Source organism: Ptiloglossa arizonensis, chromosome 6, assembly GCF_051014685.1.
Source record: "Ptiloglossa arizonensis isolate GNS036 chromosome 6, iyPtiAriz1_principal, whole genome shotgun sequence".
Classification (NCBI taxonomy): Eukaryota; Metazoa; Arthropoda; class Insecta; order Hymenoptera; family Colletidae; genus Ptiloglossa; species Ptiloglossa arizonensis.
The window spans coordinates 23,202,237-23,226,755 of NC_135053.1; the positions used below are offsets into that span (position 1 = coordinate 23,202,237).

Genomic DNA, 24,519 nt, shown 5'->3' on the forward strand with positions numbered 1-24,519 from the left:
TAACCGATATCTTTCCAACGTATATTGTACCATTTGCAATTTCGATCTCGTATAAAATCTTAATAAATAGTTGACCGTACGTGCTTGAGAATTTTAATCGGAAAGAATGGAATTTTAATAAACGAAACGGGTACAATAAAAGAGCTTCGTTTCTGTAAACATCGAAGGGTGCTTCACCGAATCAATATATATATTATATATATATACACATCGATATCTAGATTTCTAGGGTCGAAAGAGGCACTTATCGCTCTTTCTTAAACCGTTTAGATTTAAATATAATACTTTCGTGTGTCCAAATTATTGATAAAAATTGCCCATTGGAGCACGATATTCAACGAAATGACATCGTTCGACTTCTCGTTTCGTCCCTTCGAGTATCGTCGCAATCTCCGTTGGGACAGCCATAGATTCCCCCTATAAGATCTAAGTCAAAGTAGGGATCGTCTCTCTCGAGATCCCTTCCTCTCCTCGATATTTTAAACGACCAGTAATTCGCTCTTTTTGACGAATGTCCTTCTCGAAGAAACTTTCGAAGCGATGGGAGAACGAAACGTACAGACAACAAGCTCGAACGTCACTTTCGGGAACACTTGGGGTGAAAAAGAAACGATACCCCGGACGATCGAACTGTTGGCATATTTCGTCCCCCCGAATCTAATATTCCTGATGGTCGTATGTAAAATTCATGCGGGCCGTGAATTTTAACATCGATTCGGGGAACGAGATACACGTGGAACAGCTTCGAGGGAACGGACGCAACGCGAAGTGAGCGAAAGGGATTAAGAGACGGGATTACGAATTTACAAACAAAGAAAACGAACCGGACTTTGCTGCATCCGCGCGAGTGGAAGACACGGTAAATTTGAAATCACACCGAATGACAAAGAAGCAAAAGAAGTTCTCGTAACTTTGAGAGAGGAATAGAAAAACCAATCAACGTAGATCCCACTTTCTACCCTTTCGACGTACGTTAATTTTCATCGCTAACGAACGTTACGACGAAACGTGCCGAATGGATACCTTGATCTTCGTTGGCGTTGATATTCGTGTCGCGAACGAGTTTCTATCGAAACTATCGCGGAAGCTACGTCGAAATTGGGCAAGTTCTCGAACTATCGAAGCGTTTTTTCGTCGTCGCCCTGTAAACTCTGAATAGAAACGAACGATACGAAAAACAGAACATCGGTGAACCTGGACGCGAGATATTTAAGCAAGTCGGGAACAGAGGGGTCAGTGTGCTGCGGCGTGGACCATGAACGAGGGGCTGGAAACAGGGGAATAGATATTGGAGAACGCGAGACGAAAGGAAATTCGGAGAAGCTGAAGGGTGCGTAGCGGGCTGGTGTAAAAAATGATGCGGAAGGGATGGAAGATGTATCGTCGGGAGGGTGAAGAGAGGGTTATAGAATCCGTGATAAGAATCGGGGGAAAGAACAGGGGAGGGGATCGAGAGAAACCGAGGGAGGAAGTTTATCGAGTCAAAGGCCGTGAATCGGATAAATCGAGCGGGTAAATGAGTAATAAACTCGCGGCGAGGTCGTGTTTGAGATATTGTCGTCGTAACTCGAAACGCAACGGTGAACTCCGCACTGGGGCACACCGTGTGCGGTATCGTGTGCGGTTCGAGTGTCTCGCGGCACGGACGAAACGCATCGTGGCTTTTTCCATGAAAAATTTGATCTCGACGAAGAGTACGAGAGCTGCGCTACGTGCCTCGCGAGCCTCCGTACAACGAACGCTCGCGATACGTATATTTGCGGAGGGACGCATGAACGCGTCCCGCTATGCAAAATAGGCAGGGGAAAAAAACGGCAGGCTGGTTATTAAGTTGGTCGAGACCCTCGCACGAGCCACCGCCATCAAGATTACGTTGCACGAGAAACCGTTATTAAAGTCCGCTCGCGGATTATAATTCCCGACTTCGCGGACGACCGATACCGGATAAACACCCGGATCGTTGACAACGAGCGAAATCGATATCGAACGACTGAATATTTCCGCGCCACGAGGGAACGAAAGAGAGGTTTGAACTCGCGCGGTTGTAATTTACCGCGAAAACTTTACCCCGGATAATTAATCGCTCCCCATTCGAGATTTATCTCAAAGTCTTTAGCGGAATTGTTCCTCAACTTTTTGGAAACTACGCTGTGGATGGTGAAAAGAGAATTCCGAGCGGAACGAAAGGCACCACCGACCCTCGTTTAAAACGCGAGACATGATCACGTTGTACGATTCGTTGCTGTACTGTTTGAATCTTGACAGACATTCTTGATTTTGTAAATGTGCCCGAGAAATTTTATCGTGCTGTAAGATACCTAGGTTTTGTACACTTCTGTGCAATGTGACCGTTTCACGCTTAAATGCGGGGTCTCTGGCGGGGATCGGACAAAGCCAAGCCTTGCGGCCATGTTTGGTTTAGTGACTTGGCAACGCACGATGTCTGCATAGTAAGTGACACGACTTGGTATTAACGTTTCGTTTTTTTCTCGCACTGTTCGCTGCTGGTAAGTTGGCTGATAAACCGCTCCGTTTAATAGGTTGTTAGGTCTGGGTTAGGTATTCGAGCATATTGAACAGTACTACATTGAACAGTACTGTTCAATAAGTTTTATCGAACGACCAAACTTATCAAGCAACCTAGTATACGATAATCGTTGCATCTCCTTCGTCAAAATGCATCACATTCTGAAAGACAGGGTCTAATAGGTTGCTCGATAAGTTTTGTCGTTCGATAAAACTTATTGAACAGTACTACATTGAACAGTACTGTTCGATAAGTTTTACTACTACCTTGAACAGTACTGTTCAATAAGTTTTACTACTACATTGAACAGTACTGTTCAATAAGCTTTAGTACTACACTGAACAGTAATATTCAATAAGTTTTACTAAATACTACACTGAACAGTACTGTTCAATAAGTTTTAGTACTCCATTGAACACTACTATTCGATAAGTTTTACTACTCCATTGAACAGTACTATTCAATAAGTTTTACTAAATACTATACTGAACAGTACTGTTCAATAAGTTTTACTACTTTATTGAACAGTACTATTCAATAAGTTTTACTAAATACTACACTGAACAGTACTGTTCGATAAGTTTTACTACTCCATTGAACAGTACCATTCGATAAATTTTACCGTTCGATAAACCTTATCGAACAACCTAGTATTCTCTCGAGTCTCGATCGGTTAGTAGATACGTCCAATTCGACCAATAAGAAAAATGCGCGCGATTGGACCTCCATTGCGACCAATCGGCTCCGCGTTCCTTCGAACCGTGATCTTACGAACGGTGAACCGTACACACGGTAACACGCCACGTAATTCAATGGTGGGGGAAGGCCACGCGGACCGACACGACTGGAGAAGTTTCTCGCGCGTGTAACAAGCTCGCGCGCGAACAACCACGCGCACGGCGACCCGAATTCAAAGACAATGAGCGCCTCGACGCCGACCGGACGGGGGAGGGCCGAGAAAAGGGAAATCCTTTCGATTCGAAGACTCACAAACTTCGCGGTCGTATATAACAACCAACGCTTGGCGTTTCAACGACGCGACGCAACAATGGCCAACCGCGACGCGAACCAGGACGAAATATCTCGTAGGAAATTTCGACGACGTGCAAACGTATCGTAGTAAAAGGATCCGTCCGTCTTCGTCGAGCGACGAAGGCTTCGAGCTACGAAGGTTGAACGACCGACTCGTGTAGAAGAAAACGGGATGGGGATCCTTTCGGCGAAAAAACAGGACGGAAATCGGGGTTGAAATGGAATCTGAGTCGAAATTAGTTCCCCGTCTAGGGGAGGACTAATTATTTAGCTCGGTGAGTCTTCGAGCGTTCGTCGTCTCGCCCTTGCTCCCGGGTACAATTGAACACAATTAATCATCTTCCATTGCAATTAATCGCGACGAGATTCCATTTTAATTAACTGAAGGGGCCGCGACGTTTCTTTAAACGGATTTCTTTCGAGACGGGTCTCCCCCTTCGTCCTCGGCCTACTCGTTCGCTTCCCTTTCATCTGGAAATGAATTACATTCCGTGTCGTTAATTCACGGGAAATTCACTTACGGGGAACATTACGAGGAAGCGTCTCGCGTCGTAGCCGCGGCCGCGATCTTTCGATCGCTCGTTCTCCAACGAGTCTCGTCGCGCGTAATCGATCGACGAAACCGTACACCGTTTTCAGGGACGTGAAACCGAATGGGAAAAAATTGTCGACGTCCAGACGGCTCGGGTTTTTCTTCGTCCGAGCAATATTCGCCGCGTGCGACGATCAAATTGGCCAGAGGGTTCCGCGAACGTGGAACGTCCATCCCCCGCTTCGTTTATTCCGCCACGGACGTTGAAGTTTTTCTGTTCTTGGCAGACTTCCGCCTGTTTGTCGGGAAATTGTTATTTCTCGGCGAGCGGCTGTACAGAGCACGGCGAAAAACTTGTTATCAAACTTTGGAGACACGACGAGAGACTCGAGGACCCCGAGAGGGTGGTCATCAAAACCGGCAAAAAATGGATAATGGCGAAGATTGGTACCGAGAATCGTTCGTTTCTGGGTTAGGGGACGGAGAGCCTCGAAGAGAAGGGCCGATATGTAAACTTCTTCGTTTTATCGCGCGGACGCAATTCTAACGATAAGAAACTACTGTACGAGAAGCTGGTGTTCTCTCTACGTGGAATCTTTGTTAAATTGATAGAATCAGGTCCGAGGAAGGAACGATGAAAATACTCTTCTTCCGTGGTGTCTAAATACTTTTTTGGTACGGTTGGAAGATTTTAAAATCGAGTAGATTCTTTTAAATGGAATAATTTATATACTTTCTTCAGTGGACAAGATTTTGACATCGAGTTGATCGTTTTAAACAGCGTACGATCTTTTTCACACGTGGTACGTAGATGCAACAATTGGTCAATAATTTTATGATAATAACGATTTTTATATACACGTATCTGCAATTTTAGCAGTTTTAGGGCATATGTTTCCTATTTGGCTAAAATTTAAAGGAGGGAAAGGAGTTTTAACAACTCTGAGAGTGAAACTGTTCATTGGGAATAGAATATCGTATCGAGATGAAATCAAGAATAGAAGAGACACCCTGTAGATAGAAATTTTGCAATCGAGACCTGTCGAACGAATAACGCAACAAAAGTCACTTGGACTTTTAATACGAGTTAATTCTTTTAAAAATCGTACGATCTTTTTCGCACGATGGTGCATGAAACTGTGCATCAGGAATAAAACATTGTATCGTGATGAAATCAAGAACAGAAGAGACACCCTGTAAGTAGAAATTTCTCAATCGAGACCTGTCGAACGAATAACGCAACAAAAGTCACTTGGACTTTTAATTCGAGTTTATTCTTTTAAACATCGTACAATCTTTTTCGCACAACGCTGCACGAAACTGTGCATCGGGAATAGAACATCGTATCGAGATGAAATCAAGAACAGAAGAGACACCCCGTAGATAGAAATTTCTCTGTCGAACGAACAACGCGGCAAAAGTCACTGGTACATTTTCCTCCACGCTCGAAAATTGATTATCCATCGTTTTCTCCGCGGGGACACGATCCGTACGCGGAATCGCGAATCGTTTCCGGTATAATTCCTGTCCCCGCACCGTGTTGCTTCGTTCGAACGATAACTTTCCAGCGCGATAACAACGTCCTCCTGGACGCAACCGGTGGTCCATTCAGTGCTATATCGTCGCAATCACTTTCCAGCGTTCGAGTTCGTCACCGGGGAACGTCGATGCTCGATCGAAAACACGGCTACGGGATTCGAGAGCCGATTCGGCGCGCAACGTTCGTCTTGGCGAGAGCGATTGTTGCCCCGAGACTCGACCGATGGATTTGCAAACAGAGAAAAAAGAAAAAAGAAAAAAAGAAATCGAGAGCCTCTGCGAGAACGCGAATTGGAAAACACGGAACGACCGAGAGAGAGAGAGAGAGAGAGCTCGTACGCGAACGAACGTGGAACGCAGCTGGAATGGAAATTGAAACAGGGGTACAACACGGAGACCGTGGAACAATGATGGGGAACAATGCAACTGGGACCGGTTGCCGGGTTCGCGTGATTATTTCGAAAGAAAATTGCACGAGACTCCGCGCCCTCGCCGCGGCAAGTTTCGTCGGGACGGGTTCACCTCCGCGCGTAAATCTAGCTTTGACGAAATTACGAAACGCTCTACGCGTCGATAACACCGTTCCGCGAGTTCGGAAACACGGTTATCCCGAAGAACAGAGGGACCCAGAGCACAGCTGCGATTTCCTCGCCGGTCTGCCGCTTCGTTAATAGCTACGAATCGATTTCGATACCTCTCCTCGCGATCCAAAGCGTTCGAGAATTGTTCCAAGTCGCGCGAGATTCTCCTCGCTATGAATATACGTACGTTGTAAAAGAAAAAAGTAAATAGAAAACTTCGAAATCGATTTTTAATATTTCCGTCTTTGCTCGTTGCCTTCGGGGCAATTTTTCACCGGAATCTACCGGCAACTCGAGACTGTTTCGCGCATATTTCGGGTATCGAATTCTTCGTCAAATTCCTCCTCGTCCTCTTTAGCTGCATTGTGCAGCTAAACGCTTCGAGTTCCGGAGAAATCGAAGTTGAATAAAAATGATCGTCGCTCGACTCACCGCGTGAAACCTAGGGAACCAAAGTCACTTCTACAGTGCAAAGAGTCCATTGTTTCAGTTCTAAGTAATAGGTTGCTCGATAAGTTTTGTTCTTCGATAAGAAACGAAGCTATTGGGTTCGAATAACGCGACAGTGAATAAAAAGTCAATGAATAAGTGAATAAAAGTCACTTGAATTTTTTATTCCTTGCTCGAATATTTATTATCCAGCGGTACGATGGTTCGTCGTTTTATTTTTTTAAATACGGTACTAGTGTTTAATAAACGTGTGTAAAGTTTCGCGTAGATCTCTCGAGACTCGTTCGTATGTTTCCAAAGTTAAAGTGTCGTGGTGTCTTTTTACAATAGAAAAAAAAACACAAACCTTAACGAACAACCCGGTGTATATAATACACACAACGTATAACAACGTACATAACGTATGTTGAAGCGTCGAGATCAATTTTGAATTCAATCGTGCGAAAACGATACGTTGCGAGAACGGTCGAAAATGGAATTTTCCCTTGGACGATAAAAAAAGAAGAAGAAGAAAGAAAACATCGCCCCCTTTTTACGGTTACCCGACGAGATTCGTTGCGAGGGGTGCGACGATAATCGATGCATCGAATCGTTCGTACGTCGTATCGAATCATTCGTACGTTGTTTCCCGGAGTGTATCGTAAATTATGCGGTGCATCGAGCGCGGAAAACCGTTTCCGCGTGTTTGGACAAGCGAATGTTTATATCCATCGCGCAGCTACCGCGAATAAATAGAGCGTTTGCGGAAACGGAGGAGTCGGAATGGCGGTTAGGTGGGTAAAACGCAGAATGTTGAAACGACGAAGGGAGAATTGGATTTCCTATCCGCATTTTGTAGCGCAACGGATGCAATTCCGGGCGTCGTTACTTACTGCTACATATTTTCAACCACTTCGCCGTCAATTTATGGCAAGAGGGTCACGTTTGAATATATCGATACGCGATATTTTATTTGCGACGAATCTTCCACCCGCGACAAATCGCACGAACGATCGGGAACATTTTATCAGAGTCTCCTCGGGACCGAATGCAATTATATGTTACTAGGTTATTGGATTACGTTCGTTGGAACGGATGCGCGTCTACGCGGAACCATTTTTCGTGGTGTTCGTTGATCGAGGAATCGTTTATTGTGAATTCGTTGCGGTAAATGTTTTCTTTCGTGCAATGAGAGCCGAAATTATACTTTGTTCTTAAATTACGTTCGTCAGAATACATATACACCTACGCAGAATCATTTTTCGTAGTATTCGTTGATCGAGGAATCGTTAATTGTGAATCCATTGCGATAAATGTATTCTTTTGCGCAACGAGAGCCGAAATTATACTATTTTATTAGATTACTTTCGTCAGAATACATACACATCTACGCAGAATCATTTTTCGTAGTATTCGTTGATCGAGGAATCGTTAATTGTGAATCCATTGCGATAAATGTATTCTTCCGCGCAACGAAACCCGAAATTATACTATTTTATTAGATTACTTTCGTCAGAACACATACACGCCTACGCAGAATCATTTTTCGCAGTATTCGTCGATAGAGGAATCGTTAATTGTGAATCCATTGCGATAAATGTATTCTTTTGCGCAACGAGAGCCGAAATTATACTACTTCATTAGATTACATTCGTCAGAATACATACACACACCTACGCAGAATCATTTTTCGCACTATTCGTCGAACAAGGATTCGTTAATTGTGAATCCATTGCGATAAATGTTTTCTTTCGCACAACGAGAGCCGAAATTATACTATTTCGTTAGATTACATTCGTCAGAATACGTACACACCTACGCAGAACCATTTTTCGCAGTATTCGTCAATCGAGGAATCGTTAATTGTGAATCCATTGCGATAAATGTATTCTTTCATGCAACAAGACCCGAAATTATACAATTTCGTTAGATTACATTCGTCAGAATACATACACACCTACGCAGAACCATTTTTCGCAGTATTCGTCGATCGAGGATTCGTTAATTGTGAATCCATTGCGATAAATGTTTTCTTTCGCGCAACGAGAGCCGAAATTATACTACTTCATTAGATTACATTCGTCAGAATACACACACACCTACGCAGAATCATTTTTTGCAGTATTCGTCGATCGAGGAATCGTTAATTGTGACTCCATTGCGATAAATGTATTCTTTTGCGCAACGAGAGCCGAAATTATACTATTTTATTAGATTACGTTCGTCAGAATACACACACACCTACGCAGAATCATTTTTCGCACTATTCGTCGATCGAGGAATCGTTAATTGTGACTCCATTGCGATAAATGTATTCTTCCACGCAACGAGAGCCGAAATTATACAATTTCGTTAGATTACATTTGTCAGAATACATACACATCTACGCAGAACCAGTTTTCGCACTATTCGTCGAACAAGGATTCGTTAATTGTGAATCCATTGCGATAAATGTATTCTTTTGCGCAACGAGAGCCGAAATTATACTATTTTATTAGATTACTTTCGTCAGAATACATACACGCCTACGCAGAATCATTTTTCGCACTATTCGTCGAACAAGGATTCGTTAATTGTGAATCCATTGCGATAAATGTTTTCTTTCGCGCAACGAGAGCCGAAATTATACTATTTCGTTAGATTACGTTCGTCAGAATACATACACGCCTACGCAGAATCATTTTTCGCAGTATTCGTCGATCGAGGAATCGTTAAATGTGACTCCATTGCGATAAATGTATTCTTCCGCGCAACGAAACCCGAAATTATACTATTTTATTAGATTACGTTCGTCAGAACACATACACGCCTACCCAGAAGACCATCTTTCCAACAGTTTGTTGATCGAGGACTGGTCCGTTCGGAATCCATTACGATAAATGTTTTCTTACGCGTAACAAGAGCGAAACTCCCTCGAAGGAAAGTCGCAGCAGCGATACACTTCGAATAAGAAATTCGAGCGTAGCAGAAATCCCGCGTTACGTATTCGTGTCGCGTTCGCGACGATCCATCCGGCCGCGTTAATTTTTCTTCCGCGGGCGGTTCTCCGTCGACGCGGAAACGACGCGGAAACGAGGCAGCCGACGCACCGAAAGAAACAAAATACAACGATGCAACGAAAAACGATGGAGAAACGAGGCTTCGCGCCGCGAAACCGCTCGAAACAGAAACCGTGCACCAAAGCCGAAAGATATTTCAGGATTTCCATGGACGCGAGTCTTCGCGCTGGACGACCAGACACCGATCCCGGTACCGTCCAACTTCCGCCGGAACTTCGACCGAGATAAAAGCCTCGAATGCACCTCGCGTTCTTACAACTGTTCTCGGTGATCGACGGTGCATCGTGGCGGCGCTTATTCGCGAATAATGGAAACTTTCGAGCGGAAGACACGAGGATGGACACCTGCTGGTATCATTGACCAGTTCCTCGTGGACACGATCTCCGAGAAACGTGATCTTAAATTAAAGAAAGGGCTGAGAAAAGTGATCTTTCGACGAGCGAAATTAAAGAAAGGGACCGAGAGAAGTGATCTTTCGAAGATCGAAATTAAAGAAAGGGACCGAGAGAAGTGATCTTTCGAAGATCGAAATTAAAGAAAAGGGGACCGAGAAAAGTGATCTTTCGACGAGCGAAATTAAATAAAGGGGACCGAGAGAAGTGATCTTTCGACGAGCGAAATTAAAGAAAGGGGGACCGAGAGAAGTGATCTTTCGACGAGCGAAATTAAAGAAAGGGACTGAGAAAAGTGATCTTTCGAAGATCGAAATTAAAGAAAGGGACAGAGAGAAGTGATCTTTCGACAATCGAAAGATTTATTATATTAAAGATCGAGGATAAGTGCAACAAGGATGCATATTTGTCTCTAACCGCGATTAGAATAGAATTTCTCCGAGACTGATCTTGGTATAAAATTTGTCTCGAATTGTAATATGAACGTGATTTCTCTCTTTGCTGGAATTGAAAGAAACTTTTTGGTTAAAAGAAATTAACTCTCTGTAAACGATAAACAAATGAATTTACCCAAACGGAACGATAAGGTAGACACATCAGTGACGTGTCCGGTGTTGTATACACACTTAAAATTGCATAAAGGTTCCCCAACCCCGATTTGCGACCAAGAATTACCCGAGTATAAAAATAACCATAACTTGGAAACAAAGTCAACCAGGACACGCGTTTGCATCAACTTTGTTCATTGTTACCGCGTCCTCGATCCAGCGTTCCCCTCCCGGAAGTCACGATGCACTCTCTATGCATCGAACACGATCGCGGAGCTCGTTCGTCGCGAGCCTAGCCGCGAGTAGTTTTTACAATTGATACCGATTTCGAAACGCGAAGCTTTGGAAACTTGGTCCCGATGCACCGATAGGGTTCCACTATCCCCCCCCCTCACGGTGTAATAAACGTAAATTAAACCCGAACGAAGTGAAAAGCTCCGGCGACGCGAACGGTGTAAAATGCAAAACCGTGAGTGCACGGAGATTTTCAACTAGACGAGGGTCGGAGTTACGACGCGGACGTCAAATTACTATAAAAAGCGGCGAGCTGTGCGAAAAGAGCGTCTGCTCGTACGGTGGATCGTACCGGGTTAAAGTGACGAAGGAAGTTGTGACACCGACGGTGATTTAACGAGTGGATCGCGCTCGGGAAAAGTATGTTTTTTTTTTTTCTTCTTTTTCTTTTTTTCTCTGTCGCTTTAATGACACCGTTGCCGTGGCACCGATCAATGGGGGCCCTGTTCCCCGAAGTTCCGCCCGGAACTTGTTCCTCGAACTCGAGGCGAGACTCGATTCTTTCGAGAATTATTTTTTACTCGGTGTTTGTACCCGTTGTTCGAAGATCGATCGCCCGGTCGCGACGAGCACACCGTGTAAATGTACGAATCGCGTTCACCGCGATAAAAATAGCCACGACTCGTATAAATATTCATAAATCCCGTGCACGGTGTATTTTATTCCAACGATCATCGGTTATACCGTGTAATCACGTATGCGGCCATTTTCCACGAGACCGTTGGACGACGGTACCGCGACGTTTTTCAACGTCGTTCCAACCGCGAGTATTTCCCACTTTGCGCGGATATTTATACCTACACGGGTGAATTTACGCAACGAACGCGCTCGATTTAAAATATTCGACCGACGGTACGGTGGCCCGTAAGTTTTCGAGTTTATCGTCGAGTATTTTCATCGAACCGTGCCGCGGCGAGCGCGCGAATCGTCCCGTAAAAATTGGACCCACGGGTTAACAAGATTCCGAATAATATGCATGCAAACGCGATTCGAGTACGGTTAAACGGTCCTTGCGCGGAACTTAACACCGTTACTCTTCACGCGGAAAAATAACCTTTTGAAATTCAAATATCCAGAGACTCTTCTATCCCATTGACGCACTCGCATCGATTTATATACCGTACCGATTCGATACAGTTGTCGAAGACAGTCTAATAAACGTTCGTTGGCGCGAAGCGATTGTAAAGTATTGGGTTGCTCGGAAAGTTGTTTTGTTTTTTTTTTTTTTTTTTTTGTGAAAACGAAACACGATTCTTTTTAGCGTGTACAAACATCTTATTAAATTATACATTCTCCATTTTGGAAAACGAAATCACTTTCCAAACAACCTAATACTTTACAATCGTATTGGGTTGTTCGGAAAGTGATTCCACTTTTTTTTTATGATAACGAAACACGATTTTTTCAAAGTATACAAACATCTTATTAAATTATACATTCTCCATTTTGGAAAACGAAACGACTTTCCAAACGACCCAATATTTTTACCGAGAAAACGCGCGTGTATGTAAACTTTGACTCATTGTCGTCTTGAGTAACCATAACGAGATAATCGCCAATCGTCGATATCTCGATCGTGACGCGATCGCGAGTGGACAAAGTCTCGATCCGTGTTTGATCAATTTGACACATTCAGTATTCAAGTGGAATTGTTCGTTGCAATTCGTTCGTGACTCGGTTGCAATTAGTTCACGATCGAATTGCGATTCGACCGCGACAACAAACGTGATTGTAATCCGTGACCGTACGGTAACCCGGTTACGAAAAAAAAATATTCGCGTCCACCTTATCGGTGGATAATACATCGTTACGCGAGATTTCGAACGGTTGAAATTATTTGTTCTTTTTTTTTCATTTTACAACGCAGGTGATCTCTTCGTGGTGGTGTTCAGTTTCGACTGTCGGGAGACCTTCGACGAGGCCATGAGGTTGCGTGAATCGATCCTGGAAACTAAAGTGAGCGCGACCCAAAGCGCTACGAAAAGCAGGAGCAAGATCAATTTGAAGGTTCCTATGGTGATCGTCGGGAATAAATCTGACAAGGAAGTAAAGTACGTGCATACAGATCTACGCGAGTCTATAAACGGTTAATTAACAATCTACGCGAGCCTATAAACGGTTAATTAAAAATCTACGCGAGCCTATAAACGGTTAATTAAAAATTAAGTACACCGCGTTTGAAATGTCCCCATTGTTGTCTCTCAGAGACGCGATAAATCTTCCGGAGAACGGTGCATTAATTTCTACCACCGAGTGCATTTTCTAGTGCATTTTCTAGTGCATTTTCTAATGCATCTCTCTCTCTCTCTCTGCACGATTTTAAACTATAATTCACACTAGAGAGACACTATCTTAACTCGATGCGCATTTGACACAATTTTCGACATTATCCTAGTAATTCCTACTCGTTCATGATATTTAACTCGTCGTTAAATTTTCAATAGCTCGGCTCCGGAAGATTTGCACGACTCACGCTCGATGTGTTCCCTTGTCCTTTCACCGGTCTTCGTTTACACGCTCGCGATAGGTCAACGTTGTAAATAGCTGTAATTGCACCGTACCGGTAGCCGTGCAATGTTTCGTAAACAAACGAAGCGAATCAAGTCACAAACACGTCGCGCGTGTTTTTACAGGACAGTCACGGTCGAAGAAGCCGAAGAGTACTGCAACAGCCAGGACGATTGTTGTATTTTCGTGGAAGCGTCCGCGAAAAGGAATTTTCACGTGGAGGAACTTTTTTACCAACTTTTCGTAGTAGCGGGCTTACCCTTGGAGATGGCACCTAATCATCACAGGAAGGTTCCCCTCACCTTTGGCTCACCGACGATGCTACCACCGTCACAGGTACGCTTTATGTATAACATATTATAATATCGAGTTGCTGTAAATAAATATTCGTTCGTCAAAATTTGTCCACACCGTCGACTCTGGTCAACAAAATCCCATCGAATCCAACAAAATCCCAATCGAACGCCGTTATTCGATTTGCGTTTCGTAAATTCGATAGAAACAATTTTCGAATCGACGTCTATCGAGAACTTTTCTTTTTATTTCTCTTGAGCGTGTCCTTAAAATCTATTCAGAATTCAAATTTTGTGTATACAGAGTCTAAAGAAAAAAGGACTTGTAACGTTTTTGGAGTAGACGGTACTCGCCAACTGGGGCAGAAAGTACTGATAAACATGGGTCGGGGGACTAATATTTACAAGGTTGCGAACAATTGTTTGTTCCTGTTTAAATTTTGCTCGTTTCGGGAGCTCTCCGATCGCCAAAATGTACAGCCAACGTTTCCACGGCGATGCGACACTGTCTCGTAATAAGATAATCCTGTGTCAGGACACGTGTGTAGAGTAGAAAGACGGATAATCCATTGTTTCCATACGGCACGATGGCTCCCTGGACGAACAAGTCATTCGTTCAAATGGTAACAAAAAATTGTTCGTAACTTCGTAAATGGTAGATTTATTTCAAAGACTGCTCGAAAAAAAAATTAAATTACAAATCGTTTCTTCTTCCCGTCCTGTACATTTCGAACAAATATTGGCTTATTCGGAAAGTCGTTTCGTTTTCTTCTGGTGAAAACGAAACACGATTTTTCTAGAGTGTACCAACATATTATTAAATTATATATTCTACATTTCGTTCTTTCTTTTTGGTGAAAATGAAACACGATTTTTTTAGAGCGTACAAACATTTTATTAAATTATATAATCTCCATTTTGGAAAACGAAACCACTTTCCGAACAAACCAATACGATTGTAAAGGCTTGTTCGGAAAGTCGTTTCGTTTTTCTCTGGTGAAAACGAAACACGATTTTTTTACAGTGTACAAACATTTGATCGAATCTTACATTCTCAATTTTGGCAAACGAGACGACTTTCCGAACAATCCAGTACCTTATACGATCGATGTTTATTTATACACGGTGAAAATGGGGCAAAATTTGAGATTAAAAATCGGGATTAAAATTGTCGTACGGGAAGTTGACCGAGTTCGGAAATACAAGGAACGTCGAATGTTCGGTGACCCGAGATCCAAAATTAATCCATTTCACGCTCGACGAGTTCGAAAATTGAAGCACCGGGAGACGCTTTCGAAATTTCTGTGAGAAACGGGCGATGCGAGCTCTGGAAACGGAAAGAGCGAGAGAAAGATAGCGGACGTAAATAAAGCTTTGAATCCGGAAACGCGTGCAATTGGACGATTCGTGGCCCTCGTTGAAGCGATTACGCTTTTACGTGGACGCGAGCGTCGAGCGACTCCCCCACGCGCGCGTAAAACCCCACCTATCCCTGCTCGAAAACAAGTACCGGTCTCAAACGACGAAAAATTTGTTTCCAGCCGAAACACAAAGCCACCCTGAGTATAAAGCGCCGGCTGAGCGACGCCTGCGGCGTCGTGGCGCCCAATGTGCGCCGGCCCAGCATAAGAACGGACCTGATGATCATGAGGACAAAAACGTGTTCCCTCGCAGCCGGGGCTGAGAACAACACGCCAGGATCGAGGATCACGCTGAGATCCTCCGAAGCCAGAAAGACGTGCTCCATTCAGTGATACCACTCGAAGTACCCCGTGAATCTGAATACGAAACGACGGTTACGGATTCGTGGACGATCTTCGCGAGCGATGCAATTGACTCTCGTTACCGCGCGCACAAAACTCGTCAGATACGTGTAATCGTTGAATCGAGATTTCTCGCTCGGTACACACCGACGATGAAACCTTTCTACAAATGTTAATTACGGGAGTCTCTATCGAGGTCGAAATCAATGTACAACGTATAAACATCTACGGTAGAACCGAAGCAAGAAGATCGTTAACCGCCTCGACAAAGGCCGCTTCTCTAATTTTCAATCGCGCAGCACGCCGTCCCGCTTTTATCTCGAGTAAATAGTTCGTCCCTCTGTTTGACGGACAAACAGATTTGCGCGAGATTGGAACGACAGCGACGCCGCGGACGAGCGCGGTGGTGGGGGGTAATCTGTCCTGATGGAGTGGGGGGTGACCTTGAACGGTCGATTTGTTCGAGCCAGACCGTAGCTGTGGAAAGAAACGCGTCGTGTATCGTACCACCGAAATTCCGTATCGGGAAATATTTGTTCAATCGTGGATCGAACGAACGCCGCTCGTAATGTAAACTCGAAACGTAAATTTATTCGATCGGAAATAAAGATTCCAATGAATCGTGTGTTGTCATTTTTCGAACAGTTACGGAGAAACGAGAAAGTGTTTGAAAATATCGTGGATACATTGACTCGTTTCGGTTTCAATTACGATACATTTGTAACAGTAACATTCTTTCGACTCTCGTGACTGTCTGTCACGATGTGTAACAGTTTCGAACACTCATTTTCGGAATCTCGTCTCAACACCTGTTCAGAAAGCAGAAAGAATTGTTCGCGCGATATTTCTAACGATACTATCGAATCGTCTGAACCGATAAGAGTAAGACAGAGTTTGGTCTCGTTCGTAGAACTTCCCCTTCCAAACAAAATGATTCTTTCTTCGGTGCAACCGTAGATCGGCAACGATTCGATGAGAAACAACCTGCCGCAAAATTCGTTCTTGTACCCGCGTGTTTTACTCGGCCGGAGGATAAACGAGAATTATTAAAGTTCGGAGAAAAAACGGGCGATGCATAATGCACACCTTGTACACTCGACCAATTAATCTTCCCGTAGGCGGGACCGCAAGAAAATCGTGAATTAATAGTCCGTTTTTACGGTTACTCGCCGAATGTCGCGAGTATCCGATGTAACACGAACGAGAGGGAGGGGGAAAAGAGTAGGAGAGGGGAGGGAAGTCGCAAGCGAAGATCGTCGAGGATAGAGAAAAAAATGTTTAAACCGACCACGCTGCTCGCCTTAATTGATTAAAGGAATAGCTCTAGCATAGCGTCCCGGAAGTAACGTGTACTATTAAAATAAGATGTAACCGAGGATCGAGTTGTTAGATTAATTGATCGACCACGATTAAAACGGGAAGAGTTAGGTGTAATTAACCGAAGCGAGAGAAACACCGTTTCCCGCGATGGTTTCTCGGGCTCTTGGAGCACCGATTCGAACAGTCGACCGTTTCTAGCTTCTCGCGATTTCTTTTCTTTTCTTTTTTTTTTTCAATTAAATCTTCGCGCAGGTTGGACTGTCCGGACGTCGATGCTTGAATATCGATCCAAGGAACAAAACTGTGGCTCAATGTTCGGTCGGCGGCTTTTGTTTCGTTGATTCGTCGATTTCCCTCTCGCGGGACCGAACATCGACGAATAATGCCGGTCGTTCGATAGAAATATAATTCACATCCGGTTCCCGCAACAGTCCACGTTCGCTAAAACGGTCGATTGCTCGCGAAACCTCGATTCCGTTTAAGCATGATTGTGTCCAGTCGATTCGAACCAAATATTGTATACGTGTATATAGTTAATTTATTCACACGGAACGAAAGAAAGAAAAAAAAAAAACAAAAACAAAATAACGTCATTGTTTCGATCGTATACCTACGAGCGATCGATCGGTTCATCGATCATCGTTCGAGCTTCGAGTCGCGTCGAATGTCGTTCGAATACGAAAGTCGCTCGAGAATCGTCGAGAACTTTAGTCTCTCGCGATCAGCAATTCCGATCGAATCTGCGAACAATTATATATTTTTCCTTTCGCGCGGAAATATCCGAATCGTTCTCGTATCTCGGCGAGCTCTCGAGGTTTTTCGAGGTTCGAACCGTAACTCGATCTGTTCGAGAGTTTCCGCGCCGAACACGGAACGCATCGAACAACGTCGTCGCGTCACTTGCGTGCTACTTAAAGTTAAATAATCGTTGGTGTAATAATCAAAGTGCATGGAAACAATACGTACGGAAAAAAGAAAAGAAAAAAAAAAAAAAACAAAAAGAACGCCTCTTCTCGTACAACTCGCCCCTAATTCTCGGACCAAGAACGTTCCGTTTTCTTGTAATAAATACGTAAACCGATCCCGACGTGTTTTTCATTGGCGTGCATCGCCGTGTGTCTCGTAAAGTATCGAAAAAAGAGGAAAGGAAAGAGAAAAGAGAAACAATCCGTGAAAAATCAATTGCGTTCTTATTTCGTTATCGAGAGAGACGACGAAATTATCGGATTGCCCCTTCGTTGTAACGAAGTTAACGGTTCCCTGATTCAAGGAACACCAACAACGACGAGGATTCTTGGGAAACCGTAGGATTCTTCGCGCGTCAACGTTCAACGAGGTAACAAGAGCAAAGTAATTAGGGTCCCGGCGGGGCACGTGCTACGGTACAATATTTAAAACGACGTGAAAATTTGAATCGTCACTTTCTATTTATGCGATTCGAGCGCGCGGGATATCATTTTCAAGCCAACGCCCCGGCATCACGATGAAAAGTCATTTCCACGGAACTCCCTGCAGATTAATTAACCCCTTCCGGTGCCTAGCTACGGGACGGAGGAACTGGTTTTTCTAGGGTGAGGCCAATTACTCGATTAATAAGTTAATTAAGTTTTCTGGACTCGAGTTACAGTCTCGTTCCAGAGACGGGTATTATCCGACCGAATTTGTCCGAATTGATTCGAAATTGTCGCGATGCTTTGAAAGTGAGAGAGAGAGAGAGAAGGGGGAGAAAGATTGGATTTTTTCGATTTTATTTACCGAGTTGAAACGTTTGGAAAAAAGCGTTCGAAACACCGTATATTAGCCCTTTGCACGCTACACGAAAAAGCTTTCTCGCTGCGAGAAACCGACGCCTCGACGAATTTCCTTTAAAGCGAAAGTGAAAAAAAAGAGAAGAACGTACAATTAATTTCGAACGCAATTTTTCTATACGAATAATTCGTGTGTGGGTTACGCTCGCCGAGAGTAAAATATTTAAATACCAATTTGAATCCCGAGCCACGAAGTTTTCTCGAATTAAAGATTGAATTGCGCGGAGACCGCGAGTCTCCTTTCGAGTCCAAAAGGTTAAACCACACTCCCACGTGTAAAACGTGTAACGTCCTACTCGACACGCCTACGTCTATTTAGCAAATTAACTCTATCCACGTCTAATTCGAATCATTTTGAATTTACGACAAATATACGGTTCACGTATATTCGATGCTTTGTGCAATTGTATCGGGTTGTTCGTAAAGTCATTTCGTTTTCCAAAACGGAGAATATATAATTTAATAAAATGTTTGTACACTTTAAAAAAATCATATTTCATTTTCATCAAAGAAAAATGACTTTCCGAAGAACCCAATACAATTACACAAGTGCGATCGTGGCATAACTTCGATCCTGTCCTTCGACTCGCGTTTCCTTTGTACGCGTACGACTTCACGGTCCACGGTTTCTTTCTGTCAATTTCGACGTCGAGATGTCAACCTCCCTAAACAAATCACCGTCACGATGACACGTTACGATCTTATAAAACGTTAGTGGAACGCGCAGCCATCTTCGAGACGATGCACTGTACCGAATAGCCAAGCTGTAGTATTATTCTCGACGTAAAAAAGTAAGGATCTCGTTAACCGTTTTTCCGAGGAGAGATTACAGGAATGTGGAACGATTAGGTTAACTCGAGGTAGAATTTATTTGGAGATTTTTGTATAGGAAAATATTGTATAGAACGATCACCTGTACGAGTTAAAGGGGAGGCCAAACTTCTGAACAATTATCTGGAGGTAGAATTTATTTGGAGATTTTTGAATAGGAAAATTTCGTACAGAACGATCACATGTACGAGTTAAAGGGGAGGCCAAACTTCTGAACAATTATCTTGAGGTAGAATTTATTTGGAGATTTCTGTATAGAAAAAATTCGTACAAAACGATCACATGTACGGGTTAAAGGGGAGGCCAAACTTCTGAACAATTATCTTGAGGTAGAATTTATTTGGAGATTTTTGAATAGGAAAATTTCGTACAGAACGATCATATGTACGAGTTAAAGGGGAGGCCAAACTTCTGAACAATTATCGAAACTCGTTCAGAGGAACGATCGAGTGTACCTTTTGTCGCGTAATCTTTTCAACGTGGAAAGAAATATTCGCGCCACGTTTTCTAAGGCCATCGCTAATCAAATTCCACATCGGGCCGTAGATTCGATGTCTCGCGCTCCGTTCGCTCGTTGAACAGCGTTTCTCTCGCGATATTTCTTCTCTCCGATGGCAGCTTTTAGCGACGATTCTATCCATCCGACGGGAAATCACTCGCGGAAGCTATGATTGAAATTTATTTAAATCGAGTCTACAGCGACTGTCGTTTGCCCCGAATATCCTCGAAACCGGACCGATGGACCTTAACACAATTTTTATTAGATTGTTCGGAAAGTCATTTCGTTTTTTTTTTTTGATGAAAATGAAACACGATTTTTTTAGAGCGTATAAACATTTTATTAAATTATATATTCTCCATTTCGTTTTTTTTTTTTGGTGAAAATGAAACACGATTTTTTTAGAGCGAATAAACATTTTATTAAATTATATATTCTTCATTTTGGAAAACAAAATACGATTTTTTTAAAGCGTACAAACATTTTATAAAATTATATATTCCCCATTTTGGAAAACGAAATGACTTTACGAACAATACGATATATATCGAAACGAGAGGCGAAGCGCCAAGTAAAATGCATTATATTCGATGCAAACGAGTATCGCGTACTGGCGAACATCACTGGCTGCTTTTTAATCGATTTTAACGAATCCCGAGATTTGGAACGCGACGTCAGAGTGAACTTCCGGGAAAGAGGAGGCTCCTCGTTATCGGCGTAATGCATTCAAAGTAATGCGCGCTAATTGACCTTTCTTTCATTACGAATTCACCCGGCACCCGTTCGGTAATTGTAAGCACCTCGTGTCGCCTTCGATTTTCGAATCGCGAGACGACTCTGTTTATTATTTATTCGCTCGCAAACCCATTGATTCAAAGAGCAAAATAAACACGTTGCGTAAACCAAAGAAATTATCACCAGAAATCGTTTGACCGATTCTGCGTTTTTTGCTCGGTGGAAAAAAAAAGAAAAAAGAATATTCCTCCAAAAAGTCATTTTTCGATAATTCCTCTCAAAGTCGAGGTCTCGTTAAATCTGCGCGGCGCGTTTAATCGTCGCGACTACGACACGAACAATTCATCGAAATGTCACGCTCGAAACACGCGCTCTAATTACGTTAAGCATCTTACGCGTTAAAATCTTCCCGTTTGCTGGAAATTTCGAAATCGACGAACCATCGTCCCGTGTATTTAATAACGCTTCTCCGTCGCGGGGCCGTGTGGCAATCGTAACGATTTCCAAGTGGCTGCATTTAGAAAGCAGACACGGCTCTTTTCAACGGAGCGAGAGAGAGCGAGAGAGAATAAGAGAGAGGTAAAGAGAGGAGGAGCCGTATTTAGAATTACAGAGCCTTATCCGAAGAGTGTCCTTTGCTGCGTTCTTGATGGTTCACTTGGGTGTTCGTTCAAAACGAGCCTCTATCGCGTTATTAACGGAGTCTTCTCGCTCCAAAGGATTCATTTGTCAATTTTTCCTTTCCCTTTGCGTTTTCACGAGGTTTTTCCGGGCAAGGTTACGAAAGTGTTTCGGTAATTATTATTTTTCGGTATTATTACCCAAGGACGACGATACGATCTAATTCGACGAAATCGAGTAACTTCGTCTCTCGCTATTATTCGCGCGAACGAAAGCCGACTTTAATTCCTTTTCGCGAAACTACTTTTTCCTGGCAAACTTTCCCTCGGATATCGCGACACCGATGGACGAATCCGTGCCAAATTTACCACTCGTACCAATTAAACGTACCTCGATAACCGTTCTATCTCCATTTAGAAACGTTTCGTCTATTTTCGTCGAATTTCCCTACTCGTCCCCAGAGTATCGTCGCATCTCCGAAAATGTTCAGTAATTATGTTCATCGAAGTATTTATCTTCAACGAAGACTGTGACATTTTTTACTTCGGTAGTGTTCGAAGAAAAAATTCACGAAGAATAACTTCTCTTGGTAAAAGACCCCTCTTTCGAGCCGAGAAAGACGCTCGTCTTTGAGAATTTTTTCCAATACTACCGGAACGTACAACCTAAACGTTTCGTGCGTGTATTGAAAGTGCACAGATTGTACAACGTCTCTGAAAATTTTCGGAAAAAAATCTTAACGCGAACGGAAAATACAAACACTCCCTTACACGCGTCCCGATGATCGAAGTTGAAAAAGAATTTAAAAAATTCTTCGAAACTTCGATCGGGTGAGTGTAATTCCGGAGAAAATTTAACCATCGGTTTGAAAAACCTCGTCGCGGAAAGAACTCGTTCAAAGTTGGCGGTTTGAAGCTGTTTGAGAGTTCCGGGACGCGTTCCACGGGAAACGTTATACGTTCGTTAGTATCTCGAATTTCGTACGAACGCTTCGAAAAACGAAGCGTACTCTCGGAGAAGAACCAGTTGCCTCGATTTCGAGGAAAATAAAAAGAACGAACAGAAGGATTCTCGAAACGGGAAGAAATTGCGTTCACCCTCGATCGTAGGAACCATCGTCGAACAATGGCCGCTGTTCGCGGCATCCGTGGGGATTTCGCGAGACGGAGCCCAGATCGGGGAAATTTCGGAAGGGCAGACGATCGCTGCACGACGCACATAAGAAATTCCAATCTTGGTGGACAAAAGGGGAGCCGTGAAAAAGCGTCCGGAGCGTGTACGCGTCGGGTTTGCGGCGTCGGCTCAAGTATCGAGGCCCAGAACTCATTAGAAGGAGTTTCAGTACGACGAGGAGAACGACGGTGACCACAGATTCCAGACGCGCGGAATGTTTAATTAAACTCCGTCAAGAAGCCGGAGAATTTCGGACCTGGCGCTATAACGCTCGTGCATCGTGCACGAGTGTCTCCTTTACTCGCTCCGAGCGAGTAATATCGACGTTGCAACGGTTCGTCGCGAGTCGCGTAACTCGCGCCGATTTATCGGTCGTTTCGACCCTATCCGCTCGAGACACGCGCCTCGATCGTTGTTTAATTCGTTGCACTGTCGCCAATTCGGAAAACCATCGTGGTTTGAAATTAAATAAAATTCAATTACTGGTTTCTCGCAAGATGTGAACGTACGTGTACGAAACATTGAAATGAAAATGTTTTATTTGAAATTAATCACGATTCGAAGTATTTCATCGAGGTGCTGGTTTCTGGTAACGGAGAAGCTTAGATAAGGGTCGATCGACCTGCTCGTTCGCAACGAAAGAGAAAGATTGTTGTTACTATCGTTGTTACATCTTTGGCGGCGCTATTTTAAAGTATGTGAGGAAGGAGCGAACGGAAATAGGAAAAGGAAGTGGGGATAAGCGTTTCATCCCGGGCCTGCTAGTGGACTCGTCAGTAAGGCATCCTAGCAGGCCCTGCCTTATACGCCGGGACATTGGAAGATCGGTAAGAGGTCGTATATATAGTGATCGGAGCAGGTACGGGAACTTGCGGGAAACGGTTGATGGTGAGTTTCCCTCTGGTGGCAAGCGTGGGTAGTGCCGCCACATAACCCCCTTGCCAGTGGTAAACGATACTTTGAAGTTCCGTCCTGATGTCCCAGTGGCGTAGGTATTTGTTCCGTTGTTCGGTGGCACAACAAGGCACAGGAGGAGGTTGTCTAGAGTAGTGGACGAGAGGAATGGTTCTTTTTCGTAGTAAGGCCCAGCTGCTGTCGATTACGAACTACGCATGGCGAGCCTTGTATGCTCAAGCCGCGATTTTTGCTTGTTGTCCGACGTTGATGCGTGAGCGCGTACCGGTACTTATGAAACGCATCCGTGTGGTCGGTGAATAATGTCGACTAAAGCTGCCTGCTGTCCTCCTGGGGTTGATCCTGATGGTTAGCCGGAAGTATAGCGTCATATCGTCGCTGGCAGGTAAAGGAGTCAACCCTCGGAGAGGGGGATTTACGAAAAATCGGCCTTTACACGTTGCGTTCCATCCATCGTCTTGTGCTGCACCTCTACTGCTGCTGTGCTGTTGTCCAGAAGGTTGCGTGTTGCTAGACGGGGTCACCACTTTGGCGGCGCTATTTTAAAGTATGTGAGGAAGGGAAAACGGAAATATAAGGAGTGGGGATAAGCGTTTCATCCCGGGCCTGCTAGTGGACTCGTCAGTAAGGCATCCTAGCAGGCCCTGCCTTATACGCCGGGACATTGGAAGATCGGTAAGAGGTCGTATATATAGTGATCGGAGCAGGTACGGGAACTTGCGGGAAACGGTTGATGGTGAGTTTCCCTCTGGTGGCAAGCGTGGGTAGTGCCGCCACACATCTGGTAAAAGTACGCGTGGTACTCGTTCAACGAAACGAACGAATAGAATTGATTATTCGCGAAGAATTTCCCATTAGGGGAGTAAATTGGGAAGCATCGTGATTCATCGAACGAATCCCGCTTCGAACGTAGTCGAACATTCGCCGCGAATCGTTGGCGATAATTGCTTCCGCGCGAAGAAATCGCCCGTGAAACCACCGGTCGTTAATACCCGTGAAAATGGATTTTCTTTTCGAACGAAACGTTTTCGGAAGGCGTCTCGTTGATCACGGTCGCCGATTTCTTCTCACGACGTTTAATTTATCGACGTACGAGAAAATAACGATACGATTCACCGAT

General features: G+C 43.9%; 1 protein-coding gene across 1 annotated transcript in view; it reads left to right on the top strand.

Moving 5' to 3' along the window:
* Positions 1-17,899, top strand: part of LOC143147972 (dexamethasone-induced Ras-related protein 1) — a 90,001-nt gene extending 72,102 nt beyond the window's left edge. Inside the window, exons 4-6 of the mRNA XM_076313758.1 lie at positions 12,801-12,984; positions 13,567-13,777; positions 15,276-17,899. Coding sequence (XP_076169873.1) covers positions 12,801-12,984; positions 13,567-13,777; positions 15,276-15,488 — 608 coding nt within the window. The 3' untranslated portion in view covers positions 15,489-17,899. The remainder of the gene's footprint in view (positions 1-12,800; positions 12,985-13,566; positions 13,778-15,275) is intronic.
* The last annotated feature ends 6,620 nt before the right edge of the window (positions 17,900-24,519 follow it).